At 44.2% G+C, this 27,017-nt stretch overlaps 2 protein-coding genes across 2 annotated transcripts in view; both read left to right on the forward strand.

The window, feature by feature from the left end:
- Positions 1-27,017, forward strand: part of LOC149360724 (glutamate receptor ionotropic, kainate 3-like) — a 505,094-nt gene that overhangs the window by 307,941 nt on the left and 170,136 nt on the right. The window lies entirely within an intron of this gene.
- Positions 16,589-17,429, forward strand: LOC149360725 (uncharacterized). Its single transcript, XM_089575319.1, has 2 exons — positions 16,589-16,594; positions 16,674-17,429. The coding sequence occupies exons 1-2, from the start codon at positions 16,589-16,591 to the stop codon at positions 17,427-17,429; spliced, it is 762 nt and encodes a 253-aa protein (XP_089431445.1).

Genomic DNA, 27,017 nt, shown 5'->3' on the forward strand with positions numbered 1-27,017 from the left:
ATGGTTTCTGGTGATTAGTGTGTTTTTTAGCGAGTGGAGGTGTTTCAGGTAGTCATCGTCGTCGCTACATATTCTTCTTAGTCTCGTTGCCTGTCCTACGAATATACCTTGTTTGCAGTGTCTTGGATGATGGCTAGTGAAATCTAAGTATTGTTGTCGGTCAGTAGGCTTCCTGTAAAGTGTGGTTTTGAGCTTGCTATTTTCTAAATGGACAGTGGTGTCAAGGAAATTGACTTGCGTTTTCGAGGAGTTGAAGGTGAATTTAATGCTGGGGTGGAATGAATTGAAATGTGTGACGAATGCCTTCAGGGTCTCAGCCCCGTGCTCCCATATCATGAAAATATCGTCTATGTACCGCAGGTATATGAGTGGTTTTTTTAGAAATGAATTTAGAAGTTTAGATTCTAGTAGCCCCATAAAAATGTTCGCGTAGGTGGGTGCGAAGGGAGTGCCCATGCTTGTTCCAAATACTTGAAGGTAGTAAGAAGAATTGAATTCAAAGTAGTTGAGTGTTAGTACCAATTCAAGTAGCGTGAGGTACACTTCAGTTTCGTGCGGGTGAGGACTTTGAGTTAGAATTTTTAAGAGTGCGTCGATACCTTCATTAATGGGAATATTTGTGTACAAAGCGGCGACGTCAAGTGTGACAAGTATGCTATCTGCTGGGATAATGGAAGCGTCATTCAGAGACTCTATTATGCGGAGAAAGTGCGGTGTATCCTCGACAAAGGAAGGGAGGTGGGTGGGAATATCTGCAAGATAGTTGTTCAGGAAAATTGATAAGTTCTCTGTGGGCGTGTTATTGTTTGAAACGATAGGTCTGCCGGGGATATCTGCGGTAAACAAGTCTTCTGCGGAAACCTTATGGATTTTGGGAAGTAGGTAAAAGCGTCCTGCCTGTTTGTTTAGCGGATTTAAGAAGTGGTAATCGGACTGCGTGATTAGTTCTCTTGATAGTAAGAACTCTTGATAGAACTCTTGATAGTAAGTTTGCCAGTTTGTTCAGAATCAATTTGCAGAACTCTGAAGTGGGATCTGAATCTAATTTCCTATAATGACAAGGGTTGTTAAGTTGCCTTAAGTTAAACTTAACAACCCTTGTCATTATAGGAAATTAGATTCAGATCCCACTTCAGAGTTCTGCAAATTGATTCTGAACAAACTGGCAAACTTACTATCAAGAGAACTAATCACGCAGTCCGATTACCACTTCTTAAATCCGCTAAACAAACAGGCAGGACGCTTTTACCTACTTCCCAAAATCCATAAGGTTTCCGCAGAAGACTTGTTTACCGCAGATATCCCCGGCAGACCTATCGTTTCAAACAATAACACGCCCACAGAGAACTTATCAATTTTCCTGAACAACTATCTTGCAGATATTCCCACCCACCTCCCTTCCTTTGTCGAGGATACACCGCACTTTCTCCGCATAATAGAGTCTCTGAATGACGCTTCCATTATCCCAGCAGATAGCATACTTGTCACACTTGACGTCGCCGCTTTGTACACAAATATTCCCATTAATGAAGGTATCGACGCACTCTTAAAAATTCTAACTCAAAGTCCTCACCCGCACGAAACTGAAGTGTACCTCACGCTACTTGAATTGGTACTAACACTCAACTACTTTGAATTCAATTCTTCTTACTACCTTCAAGTATTTGGAACAAGCATGGGCACTCCCTTCGCACCCACCTACGCGAACATTTTTATGGGGCTACTAGAATCTAAACTTCTAAATTCATTTCTAAAAAAACCACTCATATACCTGCGGTACATAGACGATATTTTCATGATATGGGAGCACGGGGCTGAGACCCTGAAGGCATTCGTCACACATTTCAATTCATTCCACCCCAGCATTAAATTCACCTTCAACTCCTCGAAAACGCAAGTCAATTTCCTTGACACCACTGTCCATTTAGAAAATAGCAAGCTCAAAACCACACTTTACAGGAAGCCTACTGACCGACAACAATACTTAGATTTCACTAGCCATCATCCAAGACACTGCAAACAAGGTATATTCGTAGGACAGGCAACGAGACTAAGAAGAATATGTAGCGACGACGATGACTACCTGAAACACCTCCACTCGCTAAAAAACACACTAATCACCAGAAACCATCCACAGACAACCCTTAATAATGCGTTCCAACGAGCAACCACTTTGAAACGAGATGTAGTTCTTAAAAAACGAACAAAAGCTAACAGTCAACGACCTCCTGCACTTATAACGAAATACTCAAACGCGCTTCCAAACATAAACAATATCCTGCGGAAATACCACCCCATTTTAACTGGTAACGACCGTCTCAAGAAAATATTTCCCGACGCACCAAGGGTAACATACAGACGCAACACAAACCTGAGGGACATCCTGGTGCATGCTAGGCTCGGTAAGAAACCACCACCGACAGTAACTTCATGCTCTCGACCCAGATGCAAGACATGCAAACATTTACAAAGGGACACTACGATTAAAAGTACGGCAAGCGATTTCAGTTTCGATATAAAGACCAGTTTTGACTGCACATCGTCCAATATTATCTACATGCTCCAGTGCTCCTACTGCCAGAAACAATATATCGGAGAAACCGGACAAACAATGAGTGCCAGATTAAACGGGCACCGGGCTGACACAACACGGAATGAACAGAAGGCAGTGTCGACCCATTTTAATCAACGCCATCACAAATTCGACGAACTCAAATTGTTCATTCTTCAGTCAGGCTTCAAATCGACTAGGGACAGAAAATACAGAGAAGCATTCCTAATCCACAAATTTAAAACACTGCAACCAACAGGGATCAACATGTCCAGAGGAAACCTGGAATCTCTCAGGTACATTCCAGGTTCAGCATAATTTTAAATTAACAAATGTCTTGCACGTGGTCAGACTATTTCCTAGAACCTCACATAAGTATATTGTCGCTCCTTGCACCCTTCCCAAGTCATATCTTCCACCCCATTTCCGGCCTTGTCACCCTCTTCCTTTGTTCACCTTTTTTTTTTTTTTTTTTTTCTCTCTTTTTTTTTTCTTTTTCTCCTAATCCCCTGCTACCAGTTCTCGGAAACCCAGACACTCCTGTTACCCCCTCTGCCCCCACTTTTTGGCTTTCTCTGAACACGAGCCATTCCCCCGCCCCCCTGCCTAGTCCTTCCTGGGAAATGCCCCCCTTCCTTTCTCCTTCCAGTGCCAGCCCCCCCCCCCTTTTTTTTTTTTTTTTTTTTTTTCCCCTTCTTATCATGTCCCTGTACCACACTGACTAATCCTTTTATCTGAGTTTTGCAGGTTCACCCAGCGCTTCCCCCCCCCTCCCGTCGCAGCCCCTTCAAAGCCTTTTGTTCATTGCATACCACCCGGATATAGGTTGTTGCACTATTGTAGCCTAGCGAATGATGATTCACCTCCCTCCCCTTCCTGACACGCATCCCCTCCCACACCACTTTCCTTCCCCACCCCCGGGGCCTTCCTCCTCGGAGCGAAGGCCCTATATAATCCCTGCCGATGATGAACGCTTTGCCCAGACGAAGACAAGTCCCCTTGTCGAAACGTTGGCTCTAGCAAACTGAGGTTTTCCCCTCCCTTGTTCATTTTGTGATCGTAACGTAACAATAGTTATATAAGCATTGCGAGCACTTATACACACCACACATTTTCGCTTTAGGAAGATTAATTAAATTTAGTTCTTCCGCACGGATTAGATTACCGAAAAACTTATGCGCTGTTTGGCCACTTGATTGTGAGAGATTCGAGCAGGCTTTTACGAGCAGAGATTTAATAACACAAAATTTTTGTGCTGCAGTATTTTACCACTAAAGTTACCGTAAACAGACCATTAGTTCGACATAACGAGCTTTAAGCATACTCAAAATGAAAGTCGCATGCTTTTTCCAAAGTCAGTTATTTCATTAAGCCCTTAAAGCAACTAGTCCCGAGTTGTAAAATATAATCTCGTAGACAACGAACAGAACTTCGAGCACTCCTAAGCCAGAAAGGTTTTAGTTTGATGCCGCCGTTCGGGCCCTCACGATCCGAAAGCACACGGTTCGTGGTTTAAGCTAAGCGCATCGCTCTGGTATTTTTAATCAGTCATAAATGTGCACGTGACAGGACGTACACATAAATGTGTACGTGGCAATTTCCGTCAAATTGACATGTTAGAAAAAAGTTTTATCCGATAGTATTCGAAAGATCCTCTAGATATTGAAGACAAAAATATGTATATAATTTATTTATATATTAATTTATTTCATTTAAAATGTACTGCATGCCCTTAGATGAATAACAAAATTAGAATGAAATTATAAAATCAGTACATAGAGCTGAATAATCAGAACAGTTCATTGCAATAATAACGAAGTCGTATTATAAAATAAACAAAGAAAATGCATCGATAATACAGCAATGAAGAAAAAAGTTGCATAATGTCAATAATACAGAAACGGAACTCAGAGCAGCAACGTCATAGCAGGTTAGCTTTATGTAGTGAAGATTCAACTAAGCCCAGTCGCGGAGTTGCTACTTGTTAGGTGAGGTGGTAGTCGGTTCAATTCCTCTACTGTACACGAAAATAGGAACGAACTCTTAAAATCATTTATTCTCAAATAGAAGGAGTTGTTATTCATGACGGTACCTTGTAAGACAGATATCAAGTGGTTTCAGGTAAGGTCACTAACAATTTCTTTTGTTTCAGCAAAAAAAGAAGGTTCAGGCTTTGAATCTTGCGTCATATTTCGGGGGCCGGTATGCCATGATTCTTCATAAGGTCAGTTGGCGAGTCGGTGGCATGATATTTATAAAAAACTAAATCGAACAGCCTTAGTTGCTCGATTTCAATTAAAATGAGGTAAGTTTTGTGTGCGGGTTCTAAACGGTGAAAGCGTATTCAAGCTTGGGTCTTACAATTGATGAGTGTGCTAAGAGCTTTGCTTCCCGCGAAGCTTACTTTAGTACCTAGTAGAAGTGAAAGCTTTTGGAAGGAAGATGCACATACCTTACAAACATGTCTCATTCGTTTAAATTTATTCATTATGTTACCACAGTGCGTTTATATTGGAGTAAACTGCGTATGCTGTATAGTTTTCCAAGAAAAGAACACATAGTAGTTTGACTTGCCTCCTGCAATGAAGAGATTGTTCTTTCGTTTTCTTTTGCGTTTTCGTTTTCTTTACGTACAGAAGAACCTACAGTTGGTAGTCTGCGCCTGAGAGTCTTGCATGCCTTTCCTGGCCTCTTTTCTGTAAAGCTATACAGCGCCTTCAATTTACTCCAGTCTTCAACTAACCCGAAGACAATCCATGCTTAGTGTGTTTATATTCACTGATTTCAGCTAGAGACTGCGGCGAAAGACTGTAATGGAATGAATGAGTGATTCGCTTTTTATCGTTATGAAGCTGATTTTATGAGAGTGCCTTTCCATGTCCCACTCACTACACGAATCATGCACTTTATTAAGACTCGAGATCAGGAGTGATTGATTACTATGACTGTTACCGCCAATTCCACTCGCTAAGTGAGTAGCTTTCGGGCTGAATAAGCGAGGAGGGCGGGGCAAACATTTGAAAATATCTTTAAAAATATAAAGCACTGTCACAAGGTGTCTGCGGCCGTTGCATTGCACTAGGCCATTCAGATTTAAGCTGCATATCTTTTTTATCACTGCCCCTCTTTTATGACTTCTCACCACCACACTTGGCACATTGCGGCTATGACTTTTTTCGGACTCAGTTGGAAATAGCCCGTCGGGTAATGTTTCAACAGCAGAAGGTACTACAACCTATTTTTTTCTTGAGTAAGTACATTATTTAGGCATTGGTATAGGGCGGCTAGGAAGTAGCAACCGATTAGTAAAATCCCCTTTTAGTATGTTCATCACATATAGCCGTATTCCCATGACGAACAGAAGAGCGCAGCGTTGGTCATTTTGGTCTTCATTACAAGCAAACAGGTAAGCATGGCGTTTGCATAGGTGCACGTCTAGTTGCGATGTTGTGCCAAATCTTAACGCGATATCGATAAAGCTCCCATTGTGATTAAAAACCGGCGTCGTTCACATCGTCGGCGTTGTTAGCGAAAAATCCCTCGAGAACAAACCAGGTGGGCTCACTAGGTCAGATGACCTTTCGGCGTCATCAAAACTTGCCAACGGGTTTCGAGTAACCTGACCACACAAATATGGGCATTAATTGGCCCATTACCGCTGTCGCGCAATCTCTTAGGCCGGAGCTTAAGTGTCCGCTCTAATTTTTGGGAAATAAATATGACAACTCCTTTCGATGCAGCCTAAAAAACGAGCTTGTTCAACGTCTATTCAGGTTGTTAACGATTTTCTAATCATAATGAAGCTCGCAGCTGGTGACTGGCTTCCAATTGTTGCCAGTAATGTATTGAGTGCGTTTTGTGCCTTTGCGGGGACTCTGAATCTTAGCCATGAAATTCCAAGTGGCAATGTGATTTAGTTTTTAAACTTAAAGCAAACATTTAACGAAGGCCACATCTGCGGGAGCTACTCGTACAGGACTATGAAATCACTTCTGTCATATGCCTCCGCGCGCCTAAACTAGTCAAGAGAGGCTAAGCCATTCTTTCCTTGAACAATGGCCTCCAGAAGAGTTATCGTCATGCCGCGAACGACAGCTTTCGTGAGCATCTCCTTCGGCTAAGTGATATAGGATATCCGGTTGACCTGCTACGACCGGTGGCGGAGTTCAAGCCACAGAAAAATAAAAAAAAAGATAATAGTAAACGCCGGAAGTTTGGAAAAAGCTAAGGAGCACAGACCTTTGGGCTAGTTGGTTCATAGCAAACACGTACAAGCGCTAAAAAAACACGGACAAAGAAGAGACTTGGACAACACGAGCGCTTACTTTCAACTGAAGGTTTATTGATACACAAGCACAATTTTATACACCTTGCTGCATGACGTCAAACTGATAGCCCTGCCGACATCACGTGGCTGCTCCCAAAAACATTATTTCCTTTTTAGTTAGCAAGGTGTTTAGTTAGCAAGGTGTATAAAATTGTGCTTGTGTATCAATAAACCTTCAGTTGAAAGTAAGCGCTCGTGTTGTCCAAGTCTCTTCTTTGTCCGTGTTTTTTTAGCGCTTGTACGTGTTTGGAAAAAGCTAGACTGGAAAGGAATAAACACGAAGGTATACTCTATCTTCACGGTATTTTAGAGAAGCTAAGAGCTCCAACTTAGCGTCTAAATGGGAAAAATATTTTAGCTGCCTGCGAAATTATACCAAGTTGCTTAAGATAACTAAACAAAACTTTTACAGCAATGACCTACTCGATATCCTTCGAAACAACCCAAAAAAGGTCTGGACTATTTAACTCCAGGTCGTAGCGGTTCGCATAATATATCTTTATTAGATCGAGATGGTTGTCATGTTCCAAATGAGCTTCGCTCGGACGTAATGAATGCGTACTTCTCATCTGTTTTCACCCACAAACCAGCCGTAAACATTCCTACATCACAGAGCCTAAATGTATCTGAAATGCCGCCTGTTAGTAACTCAGCCGAAGGAATATGTAAACTTATTGAAGATTTAAAGGTATCAAGTCCTCCTGGGCCTGACAACATTTCTGCGAAAATTCTTAAAGGTACCAAAGTAATATCCAGCCACTTCCTGCAAATCATTTTCACGCAATCTATTTCTAGTGGCCAAATTCCGTCTGAGTGGAAGATTAGCCGAGTCGTGCCTTGCTTTAAGGCAGGAAACCGCTCTGATCCATCAAATTATCGTCCCATCTCGCTAACATGCATTGCGTGTAAACTACTTGAACATATTATTTACTCCCAAGTAGCTAATCACCTCGATAGAAATTCTTTTTATGCGAAGCATACTACTTTAGCTACCACTTCAGCTCTTCACCGTGGTTATGCGCCTCTAAATCACGTGATACATGGCGTCACACAACGTGACACGATGACGTCACGACAGTGGAGAAACGGGGGCCCACCTCGCGCCGTCGCTGTGGTTGTGCGCCTCCAAATTACGCGACACGATGATGCTTCGAATTCTCCAGGCTTAACCAAGTTAAGCCTCAGCCATTTTTTCTTTCCAAACCAACACGGATTCCGTTCTGGGTACTCATGTGAAACTCAACTTTTTAAATTTACGACTGACCTCCACCTAAACCTTGACTCCTTGTTTCAAGCAGATATTATCTACCTCGATTTTTCTAAAGCTTTCGACCGGGTTCCCCACCAGCGCCTCTTGGCTAAATTTTCCTCCCTTTCACTGCACCCGCTGATATTATCATGGATTCGCAGTTTCCTAACTAATCGTTCGCAATACATCGTCATCGACAACCATCCTTCTACTGTTACTAAAGTTACCTCCGGAGTGCCTCAGGGCTCAGTTCTTGGGCCGCTCCTGTTTCTTGTCTTTATCAATGACCTTCCTGCCGGCATTTCATCATCCATCCGTTTGTTCGCAGATGATTGCGTTCTTTACCGCCGTGTTAGCACTACGAATGACCAGTCATTGCTGCATGACGACCTGAACTTGATACAAAGTTGGTGCTCGACCTGGCTCATGATATTGAACGAAACTAAATGCATGTTTATGCACGTGTCCCGTAAACGATCTAACCTGCACTTTTCATACACGCTAAACAGGACCGCGCTATCTGAAGTTGAATCCTACAGATACCTCGGCATAGAAATAACAAGTGATCTTAACAGGTCGAAGCACATTACGTCCCTGGCTGCTAGCGTTTCTAAATCACTAGGATTCATCAGACGATCGCTCACATTTGCTCCCCTTAAGGTTAGACTAATCGCATACGAAACTTTCATCCGCACTAAACTTGAATATGCATCGAGCATTTGGAATCCCCATCAAGAGTATTTAGCACATATATTATAGGCCACTCAAAATCGAGCTGCTCGGTTTATAACATCAAATTATAATTCTTGGTCGAGTGTTACTAATATCAAATCCTCCGTTGGTTTACCTTCCTTGGCATCCCGTCGTAAGATAGCAAGGCTCTGTCTGTTTCATAAACTTTATTATAATTTCCCCAACTGCGTGAGAGCCTAATTTTGCCCCCTTTAAGATCGTCGCGACGTTTGTTTAATTGCCGTAGTATTCAACGCATTCATGGTTCAACCAATGCGTTCACTTCCTCGTTCTTGCCAGCTGCCATAGCCGAGTGGAATGTCCTTCCAGACAGTGTTGTGAATGAAGTTAATTCCCTAAAATTTAAACATGTTAATTGATTTATTCCCGAAATGATTCCTGTTGAAGGCGCTTTTTCTTTTCTTTTTTTTCTTTCTTTTTCTTGTTTTTACCTACTTACTCGCTTGTTTTTCTTTTGAAGTGTTCACAGCTGTATCTACATGTGTCTAAGTTTATGTTCCAACTTTGTTCTTTGTGACTTGATTACTGTGCGCCCCCCCCCCCCCCTTATGTAATCCCCCCAGGGGCCCGTAAGGGTAAATAAATTATGATGATGATGATAATAATCTGAAGAAAGTGGGGACACCAGCATGATGTGACTCTAATCTCTGCACCCAGGAAATGCACCCGCCCAGTGGCATGGTGTAGACCAGCGGATGTGTGGATGACCGGGAGCGCGAACATAGTTCCCTCCAAAATGTGTCACATCCGATTAACCGTCAACGTCACTGTAGACAATGAAGGAACGGCTTCCTGGCATTTGATTACGTTTTCATCTTGGGAAAAGGAAAAAAACAAATGAAAGAGAAATACTGGGAGCCTTTCAAGTGAAGCTTGCGTTGTCATGTTTGGCATCCAAGAATTGGGCGGCGTAGACGTAGCATCGAAGGAACGTTTATTCCTGCTACTTGGGAGGAAGCCAACAGGTTACATACTGAGCGCGGTGGGCCCGTGCGAGCGGTCTTTTAAATTCATGGTGGAAAAGTTTTTTTCCACCATGAATTCACACCAACTAGCCCGAATGTCTGCTTTGACGGTCTTTTAAAGCCAGCACGGACTACCCGATAAGAGATAGCCGGGCAGTGAGCATGCGCAGGCAGTACGCGATAACACGCGTGCTTGGTTTCGCGCGCACACATCTCCTTCCTCCTAATGAGAGTAAAGTCATTTTGCTACCTTATACAATGCAACTAATGCTATGGCTGATATCTATCAGGTGGTCGCCGGTCCCTCTGTGGATAGCGTCGCTCTCCTGGAGGGTCGTTCATTGCCGCAGGGGCCGCAGCTGGAAGTGGCTCGATGTCGCTCTCAGGATCCCTGAAATCTGGAATAAAATCTTCCATGATGCTCTGCTTTGAGCTGTCGATGCTGTGCAATAGCTGGTCTTGATGACGGCGCCAAATGAGCACCCCACGATTCGTCCTAACTCGAACCTTGAATGAAACGGGGCCAGACTGCTGAATGATAGTGCCAGGGACCCATTTCTCAGGACCTCTGTAATTCCTCACGAGGACCTCATCGTTGATGTTGAAAAGTCGCTCACGTGCCTTGCGTCGCACCATATAAGAGAGCTGTTGCTGAGCCACTCTTCCACCGACAGAAGGCTTGACTGCGTCGAGTCTCGTGCGCAGTCGTCTACATATGAAAATGTTTGCTGGCGTTTTTCTTGTAGTCGCGTGCGGCGTTTTGCGGTACGTCATCAGGAACGTCTGTAAGGTTTACTGCAAGGAGTCTCGGGGTCGTCCTTTCCGCAACGCAGATTTCATTGTCTGTACAAATCTCTCCGCAAGGCCATGGTACTTGGATGGTACGCTGCACTCCGGATTTGACGACCACCGAAGCCTTTGACGAAGCTGTTGAATTCTTCGAAAACGAACTGTGGTCCGTTGTCGGTCACGATGGTCTCGGGTACGCCAAAACGAGAGAACAGGTCTTGGAGACACTGAATTGTGTGGTACGCCGTAGTCTTCTGCATGGCATAAACTTCCGGCCATTTTGAGTGTGCGTCCACAGCAACAAGGAACATTTTGTTTTTCATGGGTTCAGCAAAGTCCAAGTGAACTCTTTGCCACGGCGAAGTCGGCCATGACCATGGATGAAGCGGAGCCGGTGCTGGTTCGTTCCGTTGCTGCTGACACTCTTCACATTTCTTCACGTGTTGCTCTAGGTCCGCGTCGATACCAGGCCACCAGACATAGCTCCTCGCGAGTTCTTTGCATCTTACGATACCGGGATGACCCTGATGGAGTTCCTCAAGCAAGAAGGCTCGGTGTTTTGGAGGCACGACTACTCTCATACCGTACATTAAACACCCTTGATGAACTGTGAGCTCCAAACGCTTGTCGAAGAAAAGTTTCAACTCCCTTTCAGCGACATGCGACGACCAGCCAGCACTTGGGAAGTTCAGTACCTTGCTTAGTAAAGGATCACGCCTCGTTTCACGAGCGATATGTCTTGGCCTGTGACAGGCAGCGTTTCAAAACGAAGCGAATAAAAAGTTTCGCTTTCTTCTGCCGATTGCTTTTCGCTGCTGTCGAGCAGCAAGCGCGATAGACAGTCTGCTTCCGCATTATCGGTAGACTTCTTGAATTCAAGAGCATAGTTGTAGGCAACAGCGTCAGCGCCCAACGCTGCATGCGGGCAGCTGCCATCGCGGGAATGCCTGTTTTCGGGCTGAAAATTGTTTGCAGTGGTTTATGGTCAGTCACAAGCGTGAAGAACCCTCTGTAGACGTATAAGTGAAACTTTTTTACGCCGAATACGAGGGCAAGGGCTTCTTTCTCGATCTGATTGTAGTTCTTTTCGGCACTTGACAATGTGCGGGATGCGTAGGCAACCGGTCGAACTGATCCATTTATCATTTTCTGCGACAGAACTGCGCCTATGCCGTACTGAGATGCGTCGTAGGCAAGTGGAAGCGGTCACTTCGGATCATAATGGGCAAGAACTGGAGGGGAAGCCATAGCTGCTTTTATCTCCGTGAAAGCAAGCTGGCAGGACGCATCCCATGTCCACTCCGTTGTTTGCTTTAGCAGCCTGTACAACGGCTGTGCCAAAGTCGAGAGACGCTGAACAAACTTGCCGTAATAATTGACCATCCCAAGGAATGACTGCAGTTGCTGCTTGTCTTTTGGAGCAGGCGCATTTAGCAGTGCCAATACCTTTTCAGGCGATGCGCAAACACCCTCGGCGTTGATGACGTGGTCCAGATAACGGAGCTCTCGTTGAAAGAACGAGAGAACGAAAGAACGAAATTGGCCATCGTGATGCCAATTTCAGGAATTTCACCGCAGGGAAGTCTTCGTGGCGGGAATCTTTTTTTTTTTTACACAGAGGCCAGGTTCTTTACACTGCGAATTCCGTACGGCGGTCATCGCATCCTCGTCGCTAATATGTCATGTTTGGCATCCAAGAACTGGGCGGCGTAGACGTAGCATCGAAGGAACGTTTATTCCTTCTACTTGGCAAGAAGCCAACCACTGAGCGCGGTGGGCCCGTGCGAGCGGTCTTTTAAAGTAAGCACGGACTACCCGATAAGAGATAGCTGGGCAGTGAGCATGCGCAGGCAGTACGTGATAACACGCTTGCTTGGCTTCGCGCGCACACAACATGCGTTATCGCACCGTCACTGTCGCTTAAGAATTAGGAATTTAAGGTACTGGAGTATGGTGTGCGCGTGTGGGAACGAGAGCAACAGAATTTTTTTGTCTACGCATTGGCTGAGTGCTGGGCGTGTTTTAGGTTACGTAACGTTTTGGTGTTTTCTGCGCCTGATACGCACGCGTTGTTTGATTGTCTGCCTAGGTTATCGTTCAATAAAACGTCAGTTGTTAGTCCAACGCAATCCTGTGTACTTATTCTTGTGTTGCCGCTTTCATTACTTATTACATTGGGTTGAACACATAAATACGTTGGGCCAACATGAATAGCTCCTCACCAAGAATAAACAGCTAGGTGGTCAACGCGCATGTTGCCTTGCGTCTTTTGTTGTCCAATCTTGGTAACAAGCTGTTTATTTGTCTTGTTGTGAAGAAATTTAGTGCAGTGAAGAAACAATTTGTCTGAACACCAATTTATTTTGCAACATCACAACAACAATAAGTAACCGCAGTTTTTAGGTTTAAATGTTTCTGACCTAGGATTTCATCACAGTTTCAGTTTTGAGTGCAAGTTATTCGATGCCTCATTTGAGAGCATTCTAGATCATGCCGAGATTTTCTTGCGAAAGCAACACTCCGACAGCCAAAGCGAGACCTCGGGTGGACGGCGTAGCTACGCTGACCTTGTTTCAATTGGTCGAAATGGTCGTGACGTCACAGTGCGAGAATTTCAAAGGGGGCAATTGTACTTTGGCTGCCACTGTCGCGTTCCACTCTTAGAGGCGAAGCTTAACAACTTAACCACAAATCAATGGCACAAACAGCAACACCGCGCTTAAGGCTTTCGCCTCACCGCATTTTCGACGCGGGTTCGATCCGGCCGCGGCGGTTGAATTTCTTTGGAGGAGAAATTCCTGAGGCCCGTGTACTGTGCGATGTCAGTGCACGTTAAGGAACCCCAGGTGGTCGAAATTTCCGGAGACCTACACTACGGCGTCCCTCATAGCCTGAGTCGCTTTGGGACGTTAAACCCCATAAACCAACCATCACCGCATTTTAGGTCAACAAAGTGCCCCCTACCCCCATCCCCTGAATTTTTTGTTTCGCGTTTTCCATCCCTCGATAAAACAGTACAAAAGCATTTTCTTTTTCAAAATTCTCGGTATATTCTTTGCCCTTTCATCCATAATCAGGAGCAACTAGTTTTGCGCCCATACCAAAACATAGGATTTTGTTGGTGCTATTGCTCTCAAAATTAAGAATAAACTGCCTTTTGATGTTATGTCGAAAGTAATATAGCTTACATTTAGCTAGCGACTCCAAGGTTTAAGGACTACCATTTTAAGTACTTGCAAGCTTCTGTGTCCCAAGCCCACAAATACTGGCTCCGGCGTTGCGCTACTCTGCACGAGGTAAATGGTTCAATTCTGGGTACAGGGACCGCATAATGATGAAGGGAACAAACATGCGAAACAAAACACTCTTTCTTTCCGCACGCCATCAATGAATGGAATAAGCTGCCTGATAGCATTGTTCAATGCCAGTCCGAAGAAAAGTTCCGAGCACTGTTGTCGGAACTGTGATGTACACCCATGTTCACCTGCTGTTTTCCTGCTTTTTCTCTTCTTGTCCTTTCCCGACCAATTGACTGATGTGAATGCTCTGGTGACGCTGTTTTTCATCCTTTGTCATACATTCTTTCCTATCCTGTACAAAAAGTTGGCACATGCTGTACGATTGATTGTTTATGTATATATTCACCCCTGCACTTATGCCTTTATGGCGCTGCAGAAATGTAAATAAATAAATAAATATGGTTGTTCACGTTAGCTGAAAACTGAGCGGACACGAAGCGACGCAAATTCTCTTAATTAATGTTTTGTCTCCACTACACGAGCTGATTCATAACTCACGTTGTTCCATTACCACGTGGAAGCTTAGTCATCGCGAAGAATTCCATTTATCTTGTTTTCATGAACTCTCATAAGCTCGCCTCCATACGTGAGTAAGCAAATATAACCGCTAATGTTCCTTTAGAAAAAGTCAGGCTTCTGGACCTGTTTTTTTTCTTTTTTTTTCTGCGGCGGCTAAGCACACATCGGCTGTTCGCATATGCACTGCGTCACCTTATGCGTTCCGGTGACTGATAGCTGCGTGGGGCATTATTTTCATTTGAAAAGTTGGCTCGGAATGCTTTGCTATGCGGCAAAGAAGTTTATTTATTACGCTATCTTCTCGTCACATCCCTACACTTCGAATTTGAGGTATTTTGCAAGCATGAGCGATACCTGTAGGAAGGGGAAGGGTTTATGTAATTTCAAGTTTCCTTCGTGCGATGAACCGGACCACTGGTATTCAGGTAGAGCCGTGCAATCGGGGGGCGTGAGGTCACAGACCTGGGCAACCAGTACGTGCACGTAGCCGGCGCGAATCGATAACGCACAATGCCGCTTGCCTCTTTGCGTACAACAGGGAGAAAATCAGTTTCACACTCAAAAAGAAGAGCGTCTGGCAACCACGTCTTCTGCTTCGCAGACGCTTTCAGGGCATGTCAAATGCGTGTACGATGTCTGACAGATTTTCGCTTTGCTGCTGCGTACGGTCGAAAGTTGCCCTGACCTTTTCAGCCTTCTCTTCTGATCTGGCATGTAGGCGTCTTAAGAGCACGGACGGTCGACTGAATGGCGTGATATGATGAATGTTTCCATGAGCGTCACGAGTCCGGGATTTTTTAACATCAGATTTGATTTTGAGGCAACTGTGATATATTGTAAGGTCCGGTCATGAAATTATGGTATGGCCCATTGTAGCGATGCTTAGGAAAATATTTATGTCGTAGTTTGGACATCACTCCGATCAAGTAGTTAGACTGCTTAGAAAACAGATGGGGAAGGTTTGAGACGATAGCACGAATGTTAAATGGAAAAATTTCAAGCCTACCGAGGGGATATCTAGAGATGTATTGATTGTTATTGTGAAATCTTGCGATATGTGAAGTAATTGTGTTGTTAAACAACTTCCCCTTAAGAAATACGCTTGCGCACCGCAGCGGTGGCCTAGTTTTTGAGCATCCGCCCCGCATGCGGGAGGTGTAGGGTTCGATCCCCACTGCCGCCGGGTACCAACCTGTGATACTATGAGTACAAGCTTTGCCCTTCCTGGTGCTCGGCTTATTTACGACGAAATGCTTGAGAAATGGGTCACTGACCCCACCTTGAATAGAGGAAAAAATCATTGTGCCATGGCGCTCTTCGGCCGCAGATGACCCTACGCCATAAAAATTCATTATCATCATCAAAAAAATTGGCAGAGGCTCAGCTTGGTTGAGCCCGATAATTGCGAATGCAACTTAATCCGTTTCTTCAGCCCGCATCCGCCGTGTCTACCGCCGCTCTGCGCCGACGGCACGAGCTGGAGCTCTGTGTATGCAACTGGTATATCGTCACTCCGACCGCAGCGCCCTTAGCGGAGAAGCGAGTGGCTCACCGCCCGCCGTCTCTACCGCCGCTCTCCGCCGACGGCACAAGCTGGGGCCCTGGTTTTCTCAGCCGGTGTGACGTCACAGCCGAGGTCAAGGAAAAGGTCAAACGTGTCCACCGCCGCGCTACGCTGAAGGATCAAACTAAGAGCAGTATTGCTTTCGCAAGAAAAACTCTCTTGCCCAGAATTTGTGAGTATGTTCGGGGTTAAAGCCAGCCATAATGTTCACTGGTATCAGAACACCTGCGTTTGGCGTATTTGGCGACGATAATGCAAACGGAGTCGCTTTTTTTAGAATGTTCTAGCCGCGCTGCAAACGCGTTTTGTTACCGACTTCCACAGCGGTCAAAGGGAGGTAGACGCTGGGCATACTTTCCGTCACGTAGATAAATCGGAAATGCTCACAATCGCAAGCCATTAGGCTCAGTATTGGCTCTAATAATGCGAAAAGCATTTAGGTCGTAAGCTCTTGACAATCGCACCTAGTCTACAGCGCCTGCTGGAACACTCCGCGCGACAATTCTTTAAATTTCCACTGTATTCCGTGCCGCTTTGCTTATATCATATGGAGCATATAATCTGTACGGACCATGCGGGCAAGCGGGACGGAAAGTAAAATATGCATGTGCTTCTAAAGGTGTCATACTCGTCATGTGGAACTAATGTGGAACTAAGTGCCCACGGCCCCTGAGCGTAGTGCTTTTGGCGATTTACCATTGTTTCGTGGACTTGCTTTGTTCTTGTGGTGACGTCGAACTTAATCCTGGACCTGGCACTGAAACTATGTTTACACAAATTCTGGCTGAACTGAATGTCCTAAAGCAAACCACGCAGTCAGTACATCAACAACTTGGCGAAACAAATAACAGGATAGCTGCTATCGAAGGAAAACTGGACGGATTGACTTCTACTGTTACATCTTATTCACAGAGAGTCGACGAAATGCAAAAAACTGTGGAAACTTTGCTTCGTAAGGTTGACGACTTAGAAGACAGAAGCAGGAGAAATAATCTAATTGTCTGCGGTGTGCCAGAAAATAACGAAGAGCAGCACCAGGACCTAGAGGCAATTGTGTCTGAAAAAATTCTCAACGACATACTGAAGGTGCCTAATGTAGCTATCGAGCGAATTCATAGATTTGGAAGACCTGCTGAAAAGAAGTGCCGCCCACTAATCCTTAAACTGTTGAACGGAAGGGACAAGGGAAGGATCCTTCAAAATTGCAGCAAGCTAAAAAACACGAAATACGTCGTCTCGGAAGACTTTTCGCCACGGGTTCAGTCGATACGTAAGAAGGTTTGGGACAGCGCCCAACAGCAAAAAGCAAAAGGTGCGAAGGTCGGGCTCTTTTTTGACAAGATAAAGATCAACGGAAAACTGTTCCGATGGGATGAAACTCTCGAGGAAAGAGTGCCCGTAAATGATCCCTGACAAGTCTGTTCGGACGCTTCGTTGAACGAAGCTATTCCTGATTCAGAAGTAATACCCAACACTCATGAGAGTACGGTACGACCGTAGCAGAAGGGGAGGGGGCGTAGCCATAGCTATAAAAAAGCGACTAAATTACACAGTTATTCCTCACAATACAGGCATCGAAATGGTTTGCACATTGCTTCGGTTTAACAATTTGAACATTTTTATTGGTTCTGTGTATAGACCCCCGGATGCAGACGTCTCGGTTCTGGAACGACTGCACGAATTTTTGTTAGAACATGGTAAAAACTATGCTTAGGTAATGATGTGTGGTGACTTTAATTTACCAAAAATCAACTGGGAACTTTTGCGTACTGTAGCTTCATGTCAACATTCCGATCTTTTGCTTGATATCGCCTTTGCATTTAATTTAAAGCAGGTCGTGCAGGGGCCGACACGTACTGCATCAGGTTCAAGCTCCCTTCTAGACCTTGTGTTTGTTACCGATACTATTGAAAAACTTGGCTTCTCCGTTGAAATCATACCGGGCATTTCTGATCACAAAGCTGTACTCTTCAAAAGTAACATGATGCGACCGCCTGTCCGCGAGTTAAGAAAACCATTTCTTGACTTCAACAATGCCCTAGACGAAAGTATCTTAGATTTATTGGAACAAGACTACGATGAATTCGTTGAGAAACACGCGGCTGGTCTCATGAAAGTTAATGACCTATGGGTGCACTTCAAGTCTATTGTACACAAATGTATCACAATATACGTGCCGACTAAACTTAGAAAAATGAACCGCAGTAGTCCCTGGATTACTCGCGAACTGCTCCAGCTCAAGCGTCGTATCAAGCGTCTAGGATCCAAGCGATTTAGAACAGGGCACATTTCCCCACAGTCACTTCGCACAGAGTTGCGCATGAAAATTAAACAGTCTAAGTACACTTTTTTAACGTTAAAATGCATAACTTTCGCACCGCAGACCCACAGAAATTTTGGATACACTTAACAAAGAAGAAGGATACAGTTAGTAAAATTCTTTTGAATAACAGAGAAAGTAAGGATCCTTACGACATTGCATCAGCTTTCAATAATTACTTTTCTTCAGTGTTTTCTACTGACAGTAGGCAGGAGCCTGAATTTTAATCCACGTGCCTTATCTTACCAGACCTACAAATATCTGTCGAAGGAGTTTTTTCAGCTCTACTCAGTTTAGACAAAAAGAAGTCTCCTGGGCCCGATGGCATTCCAAATGCGTTTCTCTCCCGCTACACAGAATGGTGCGCGAAATATCTTGTCATCATTTACAATGAAAGTCTTTTAAATTCAGAAGTTCCAGCTGACTGGAAGACTGCAAAGGTCATCCCTATCCACAAATCGGGTGACAAATTTTGTGTAAACAACTACAGGCCAGTTTCACTCCTGTGTACCTCGGGTAAGGTTATGGAGCATTTCATTTTCAGGCACTTGATTTCTTTTCTAGAAAGCAGTAACTTCTTTTCTAGTAACCAGCATGGGTTTCGGCGTTGCCTGTCCACCGTAACACAACTAATTCACACAACCAATGAACTTTTGGCATGCATTGATCAGGGTGGGCAAGTAGATGAAATATTTCTCGACTTTGCGAAGGCATTTGATCGCGTTTCGCACCGCAATCTAATAATAAAACTCAAAGATATATTACAAACTCAGCGTCTTGTTCAATGGCTCGATTCCTACCTCTCTGAACGGCACCAGTACGTCCAGATCTCAGGTTCCAATTCTATGCCAGCTCCAGTTCTCTCAGGAGTACCCCAGGGCTCCGTTCTCGGTCCACTATTGTTCCTTATTTACTTGAACGACTTAAACTTCGACTCCCCTGTACGGTGTCGTTTTTTTCGCTCACGACTGCGTTGTGTATCTGCCTATTCAAAATGCGGAGGATCACCATAGGCTGAATGACTACCTTTCAGAGGTCTCAAGGTGGTGCCTAGTCTGGCAAATGCCACTAAACACGTCTAAGTGCTCAAATATGACATTTACGCGTAAAAGTGCGCTCTTAATTACACATACACAATTAATGGTGCAGCTGTCTCCCCCGTAAACGAATACAAATACTTGGGGGTAGTATTCAATAGAAACTTGAGTTGGAGTTCGCACATCGGGCATATAGTCTCAAAGGCGTCCAACAGGCTTTGGCTGTTAAGAAATCGTCTAGGGCACTGCACATCTAAAACTAAATTAGCAGCCTACACTGCACTCGTACGGCCATTACTGGAATACGCAGATGTGGTTTTGGATCCGCATACCCAAGTAGATGTACATCGCATTGAAGGCGTTCAAAGGAAGGCGCTTAGATTTATCTACAACGCATATGGAAGGCACGTTTCGGTTACTAATCTATTGAGGCAATCTGAACTGCAGACACTTCAATCTCGTCGCAAGTTGCACCGTCTAAAAATGTTGCATGGCATTGTTAATAACTTAACAAACATTCATTTTGACCCCTACATGGCATACAACACTTCACGACCAACGCGCATTAAACACAGTTTGACAATCATGGTGCCACGGTGCCGAACGAAAGCGTATCAGTTCTCTTTTTTTCTAAGAACGATATTGGAATGGAACGGGCTTCCGTGTGACGTGGTCCGTCTGACAGATCAGAAGTCTTTTTTATCTGCTGTCATATCGTCATTTTTAAGCGCAGTGTATTCATTCATGCTCTTTTGTTTGCTTTCTTTTGTGTTTTTAAGTAACCGAGTGCATTTAACCTTGCTCTTTGTCTTTCTATAAAACCCTGTGTGTTAGCTTTTGCTTCTTTATTCGCATTTTTACTTGCTTTGTTTTGTCGCGATGTACGATGATGTATCCTTGTACCGCTCCTGCCGTGGCCACGAAATGGAGGCTGGCAGTATTGAATAAAATAAAATAAAATAATAAAATAACACACGGAAAACATAGGATAAACTTACGGATTTCTAGTTATTTTTTATACTTCTTTATTATTACTTATATACTACGGATTTCTGGTCATTTTTTATATTTCTTTATTATTATTTATATACTATGTTGCCCTCAAGAAATATTTCTAATACCTTATGCGCGGAGTCGGGCATTGCTCTGTGTGGTGAGGCGGATGAGAAACCACAAAAGAATCAAACCAACTAACAGAAACTAAGCACGATTAATGTATGACCTCTTATGATAGGAATCTTATAATACGATTTCAACATGCGGACTCCGCCTGGCCCATTTGCCCACATTCCCCGCCCATACGACGGACAGTGGTGCAAAGTTGTGCCGTTTCTTTCCGAAGGAATGCATACGAATAATCGAACACAAAACTCCGACGAAACAAAAATAACGTGAATTAATGCGTACAAATCTGTTCCTTTTCTACCCTCACTAAAACACACGACTGCGGCATAGAGATAAAATATTGTTTATACGATAACAACATCGCGAGAAAGCTGTAGCCTCCGCAGCCATAAGACATCACTCTTGCTACAACAGTTTTTTTTTGTTTATGTTTCACTTCTCGTGCCCAAGGATTTGAAAAGGTATAAAATAGCTCCGCAGTAATGCTTCTTGCAACGGCAGAGCCAAATCTCGTTTTGTTCACAACATTAACCCATCGTTTAGAAGCTTTTAGCTTGTGATGATGTTTCCGGTTTCGTGTCTGTTATCTAAAGTCCTTTACCGGAAAACGCCGTCCTGGCCCCATGCAAAAATTGAATGAAAGACTCTCAGATTTGTCATATTTGCAAGGCGAGAAAGGGGTAATGTCAGTTGTACCTTGTTTTACACAAGGCTATAAAACCCCCCAATACAAGGCTAATTTCGGCCAGGCCGATATGGATCGAAATCAGAGCTTGTTATTTATACAAGTTAAGAAGCATGCCAAAAGGCGCGTATCAAAATTGGGTGCGGTTTTCGGGCGCAAAATCGCGGCTTGGAACAGCGCTACGCCAGCCGTGGTGTTAAAAAAATTCTGACTGCCTCCGCAGCCACCAGTTATCATCCAGTAAAATCACAGTAGTAAAGTGTACAATTTTTTTAGTAAAGTGCGCAACTACGTCGAGAAAAATTTCATTTCCGTTTTTGTATAATTATGAAATTACTGTCGGGTCTTCATGACTGTCGGGACCGCATCGCCAAAATTTCGACTCATTATGTCAACATTGAAACTCTGCTCTGCTAATAGTGTCGCAAACCATCAACACTTTACACCTCGCCCTCAGAAGAAGGAATTATCAAAATTATTCAATTTCATTTAGACTTTTTAAACCGCTAACCTATTCAAAACAATGAAACGAAAACACACCAACGGAAGCTGCCCCAACGCTTTCATAAAACGCAGATGCATCCACTTTAAATGCAGTTTTCTGCATATAAAGTGGGTGCATTTAAAGTGGTTACAGGTTCCATTTGCTTTTGTCACTAGACGATGTTCTAGAGCCATGGCCTAGAATGGCCTCTAAAAGAAAGTCGTGCTTAGCATTTGATGCTTAAAGACACTCGCGTAGCGCCCCACGGCGCATTCTTCAGCACGAGAATAGTCTCAAAGTACCTCAATGCAACCAATAACGGCTTGTGCATGAAACGAGTGGAAAGCCACCTTAATGGGACGGCAATTAAAACAAACAGAAAAAATAGTATAATGACTCATGGCTCACTGACAAAGCCAAAGGTGTTAGCTGACGTTTCGAAACCTTTTTCGGAACTAAAGTTGTTTAGTTGCTCAGTGAGCCAAAGATTTCTTCTACCATGTCACAACCTTACCACACGGCATTACGTCAAACTCTGGATTACAAACAACAATATACATCACAAACTCGTTGTTTCCTAACATTAGAAAGCTTTCTGGTTTATGGAGGTTTAACGACCAAAAGCGACTCAAGCTATGAGGGACGCCGTAGTGAAGGGCTCCGGAAATTTCGACCACGGTGAGTTCTTTAACGTGCAGTGATATCGCACAGTACACGGGCCTCTAGAATTTCGCCTCCATCGAAATTCGACCGCCGCTACCGGGATCGAGCCCGCGTCTTTCGGGTCAACAGCCAAGCACCATAACCAATAAGCAACCGCGGCGGCTCAAATTACAAAGCGTTGCGATGACAACGGAGTGCAAGAATTTTCTAGACCTTCAGGGAGAATACAGACTTGCGTAACTAAGCGGATTTTCTTCGATTATAAAGGCTCCTCGTGGGAATAATGTAAAAGCGGTATTTTTTTTCTTTCAATGGGAACAGACGTTTACAACTTCAGCCGAGAAATATTTTCGCACTGCTTTCGCGCAGCGCTGGATAACAGCATATCAGTTGGCGTTCTGAAAACCAACATGACATTACTCCACAGATCCCTAGAGGAGCAGTACTCATTAGTTTCGCGGCGACAAGACACGAATGTCTTGTAAGCCTCCTTAGCAGCAAGCCGCTGCGTTCTCGAGCACCCAAAAAAAGGACATTGGTATTGAAACCTGCTTTTTATGCGTCTTGTTTCATTTGGCTTTTTAAAATTTACTCTTTTACTTATGTTGTCAGTAATTCCTGCCAACCTATTCGTTTTTCGTCTGAGCAAAGTAATAGAAACTGAGAGAGAACTCGACGCAGCTCAAGTAAAAGGGAGCATTAGTGTGTTCTGTCACGTTTGTAGCATTCATCGGAACTCCTTCGGTGAAGTTGGTTTGTGTTGCGTCACGTTTGTAGCACTCATTTTCAGTGAAAGTTGGTTCTTCTTGCCTTAAAAATGCTCGCAATCTTGCGCAGAGAGACGAAATCCAAACAAATTGAGCGGCTGTAGCGTTCACGTCATCATGATGGTTGCAACAGTTACCACAGCGTGTGCCTGCTCCTCCCAATGGAATTTGATGGGATCGTCCCCTTAACCTTTTGAGGGGCGCCTGTGCGCGACAGAGTAAACCTTACCGAAAAGAGCTGTGTTCGAGAACAACCTGGGAGCGTTTACGTAAGGAGCAGCTGAAAAGGCGAAACGCGCCACTACCGATTGGTTTTCATGATGCATTGACTTGCCGCCTATCTTCAAAACAAAATAAATAAAATGAACGACAGAAGACAATGAGCTCCGCGGCGATGTTTATACCGAGGGCCAGGAAAATGGTTGTGGACGCTCGTTTTTTGATGAAGCGGCGTTCCCATCGCTCTTTACTGAAGGAGGACAGAATTGCAGGTGACAGCACCAATAACATCACCGTTCTTGCTCTGTGGTACCCGTCTTGAATGTTGGCATTTTTGATCATGGCGCGCGTCCACTCACCAATGGACCGTCAGAGACAGAATGGGAAGAAAGAATAAGAAGAAGCTGTCATGCTCAAAAGAGTGTCCAAAGGTAAATGGCTAGCGTGTCCTGTCAGCCGTTGCTGACGTTGACTCATCCTCCGTTGGTTAGAACTCACTTTATCCCAAAGCCTAAGACAGCTCGCAACAGCTTTTGAAGTAGAGAAAGAGCGTACAGGTAATGTCTTCAAAGTCAGCTTAAAGCGACGAATAGAAGCAATATGAAAAATCCTATTCGATGCGAGAAGCTTTCTGGAAAATTAAGAAAAAGCTGTGACACGCAGGGTTGTCAGAAAGTCACTTATTTGGCCTGAAAGGCGGCGAAGAAAAAAAAAACAGAAGGGAAACACAGGAGCGCGGCCTCTCTTCCAGACCGTTCATGTCATCTGAACGCCTTCATGCTTAGACTTTCCTTTTTCTTTGCCGAATATGCATTGGTCCTCTTGAGCAAGTTGCTGGCGACATTCCGCAGCAGCGGTTTACTTTTATAACAGTTGGTTCTTCTGGTAAGCATTTCAGTTTCGATAAAAAGGGATTCTGCCTTTTTAGCTTGGTTTGAGGCTTAGGTTCAAAAATTGAAGAAGTCAGGAATTCAAATAATCTTTATTGATTACAGACGCCAGTTATAGAATCGTCAATTGGGTAATTTCTAGTGCGCAGATTTGCTTCTGGCAACAGAGTATTCTGAACCACATTAAGCCCACGCGAGGTTGTTTTTAATCTGATAGTGGCATCGCTTCTTTTAAGCTTGTTAGGTCTTTGACTTGGTTCGATCATTTCTTCTCGTTATTTCTGTGGCACGACTTACCTTTGCACTAGTTCCCAATCTATAATTACATATTCATTTCTTATTGAAATGGACTACATCATCGACCAGAAATTTCGGGCATACCTAAGTTGCCATCGTCTAGAACATATTTCCTAAATTGTAGTTAGCGTGTCGATAGCGTCGTAAGCTGTCTGTAGAAATTGGGAAACAGAGAGCGTTGCACGTCTTGACATCTCTTACAGAAATGCCTTGCGTCAGCTAAGGCTGCTCGTATGACAGCGCACTAGCTTCCTTCTGCGACAGCGTCACGACATAGATGACTTATGGCTGTTAGCAAGATAATTGAATGCGGCCGTAACTTAACGCGAGCGCTAGAAATCAGGACCAGAGCTCAAGCCACATTCCTCAGAAGCCATGACAAGTGCGTCAAATTTGCAGGAACTGTCCCTGGAATGAATTATACAATTATGGAATCCGACAGAACAGTTAAACTTCAAACAGGGGTCTATAACAGTGGCCCGGTGCACGTATTTCTCTTTCAATGTACCGTAAACGGTTATGTGAAGGCCCCCACTCACCAATTTGAACGATCTTTGTCTGAACGTGCTTGACCGGTCTCAAACAGCACCCCAGAATATGATTACTACGCAATTAACCACTGTTCGCTACCTGCCACGGTAGGCAGTTTGTGATTGCGTCTCAAATGACGTGACCTAGGTGGCAGGTTGGCGACCTGCTTTTACGCTCGCACCGCCGCCGCCGCCGACGGCGACAAGAACGCCGACGACACCTCATTTTATTCAGAACGGGTATCGTGACTGATACGCACGCATAGAACTAATGTAATAAACTAGTGTCATCTATCTATTTTGCGTCATCCATCCCATGAAGTTTCACACAACGCACAGAATTCACTTGATATACGACTTTAGTCATATAGCAATGTTATCATTAAAAAAGCATAACCACTATCAACAATTCAAAACGAAGATAAACAATACAAAACATTGGCTATGCAGCGCTAGCGCACCTAATATACATTCGACTTAGCTGCGAAGATCGATCGTCACATTTTTAGTCGGGATAGCTCCTTCTGCTTAACTGGCATCAGCTTTCTATTTTCTTTAATGGAAGAGGGAAAGGCTTGGTTCGGTTTGGTTTGTTGGTGTTTAACGTCCCGAAGGAACTCAGGTTATGAGGGATGCCGTAGTGAAGGGCTCCGGAAATTTCGACCACCTATGGTTCATTAACGTGCACTGAAATCGCACAGTACACGGGCCTCTAGAATTTCCGAAGAGGGAAAGGACCCGTTCATCCCGGCCTCTCCAAAAAAAAGAGAGGAAAAATCTAGCCGCTGCTTCGCTTCGAAGTGTGTGCAGCACACGGGCTCTGAGGGACGCTGCACTAGAGGGCTGCGAAATAATTTCGGGACAACCTGAAATTATTAAAAAAAAACAGTAGCATCACACAACGAAGGTGCGTTTTTGCTTTTCGGCGTCAACGAAATTCACCATCCGACGCTCGGATTTGGTCCCTCAAACGGGCTCGGAAGAATCTCCCCATTAGAAGCTACGGTTAAATGCGTAAGCGATTTCGGCATGGGATCGTTCATAGACTGGTTCTTGGCATTATTTAGCGCCGCTGAAACGGTGTTACCTGTTATCATTGTTGTATGATATCTGGGGTATTTTCATCAGCTATGACAGGTTATCTTGGTGAATAATCCGCGATTAAAAGCAAGTACTGCTACAGGCAATCCTACGACATTTAGCTTGAAGTTCAGTTCTGTAATCACCTAATCAGGGGTTATAATATAAAATATACCGCGTTTTTCAGCGAACACTTTCAAAAATTTTCAGAAATAGGCTTTTTGGGGCAAAAACATGGATTTTGTGGCATAAAATTACCAGCGTTGACGGGCACCAGAAAACGGGTTAATCGTCTTAGCAGTAAGCCGGTTAAGTAGTTTTAATAATTGACTTTTTAAATAGTAGAGTTATGCACCTTGTTGTAATTGGAGATTTGTAGCCTTTCGTTAGTGAAGGTGTGAGCAGGAACTTAGCAGAAGAGTATATAGCTAGGGAACGTCTACGGGGCTGCTGTCTCTAAATGATTAATTTTACGGTTTGCAGCAACACAGGTGCACACATGCCGAGCCGTAGTAAACAGCAAGAGACAAATTTCGACCACAAGCGATTCCTCAACAGAGACTGAAATCTCAATAAACAGGCATTTTTGCACTTAGCTTCGATCAATATCCATGCACCTGACGGAGTCGAACTCGCTATCACTGGCACGGTAGCCAAATGACGTAGACAACGAGTCAGCATAATGGCGACCCCTGGTACAATGGAGGGAGAAGCATCCAAACAACGTTATCCGGCCAAGTAATGAGAATCGATGAGCAGACGCGAGGGATCAGTCCAAGACAGAGACGACCGAAAGCCAGCGGCTGAAGCTGCCAACGCGGGAATGATATGAAGATCAGCGGGGTAGCAGCAGCTGACCCTGACTTTCTGGTGACCAGATGCCCACTCAACGAAAACACAACAA

Source organism: Amblyomma mixtum, chromosome 2 (assembly GCF_055824585.1).
Source record: "Amblyomma mixtum isolate Tamu chromosome 2, ASM5582458v1, whole genome shotgun sequence".
NCBI lineage: Eukaryota > Metazoa > Arthropoda > Arachnida > Ixodida > Ixodidae > Amblyomma > Amblyomma mixtum.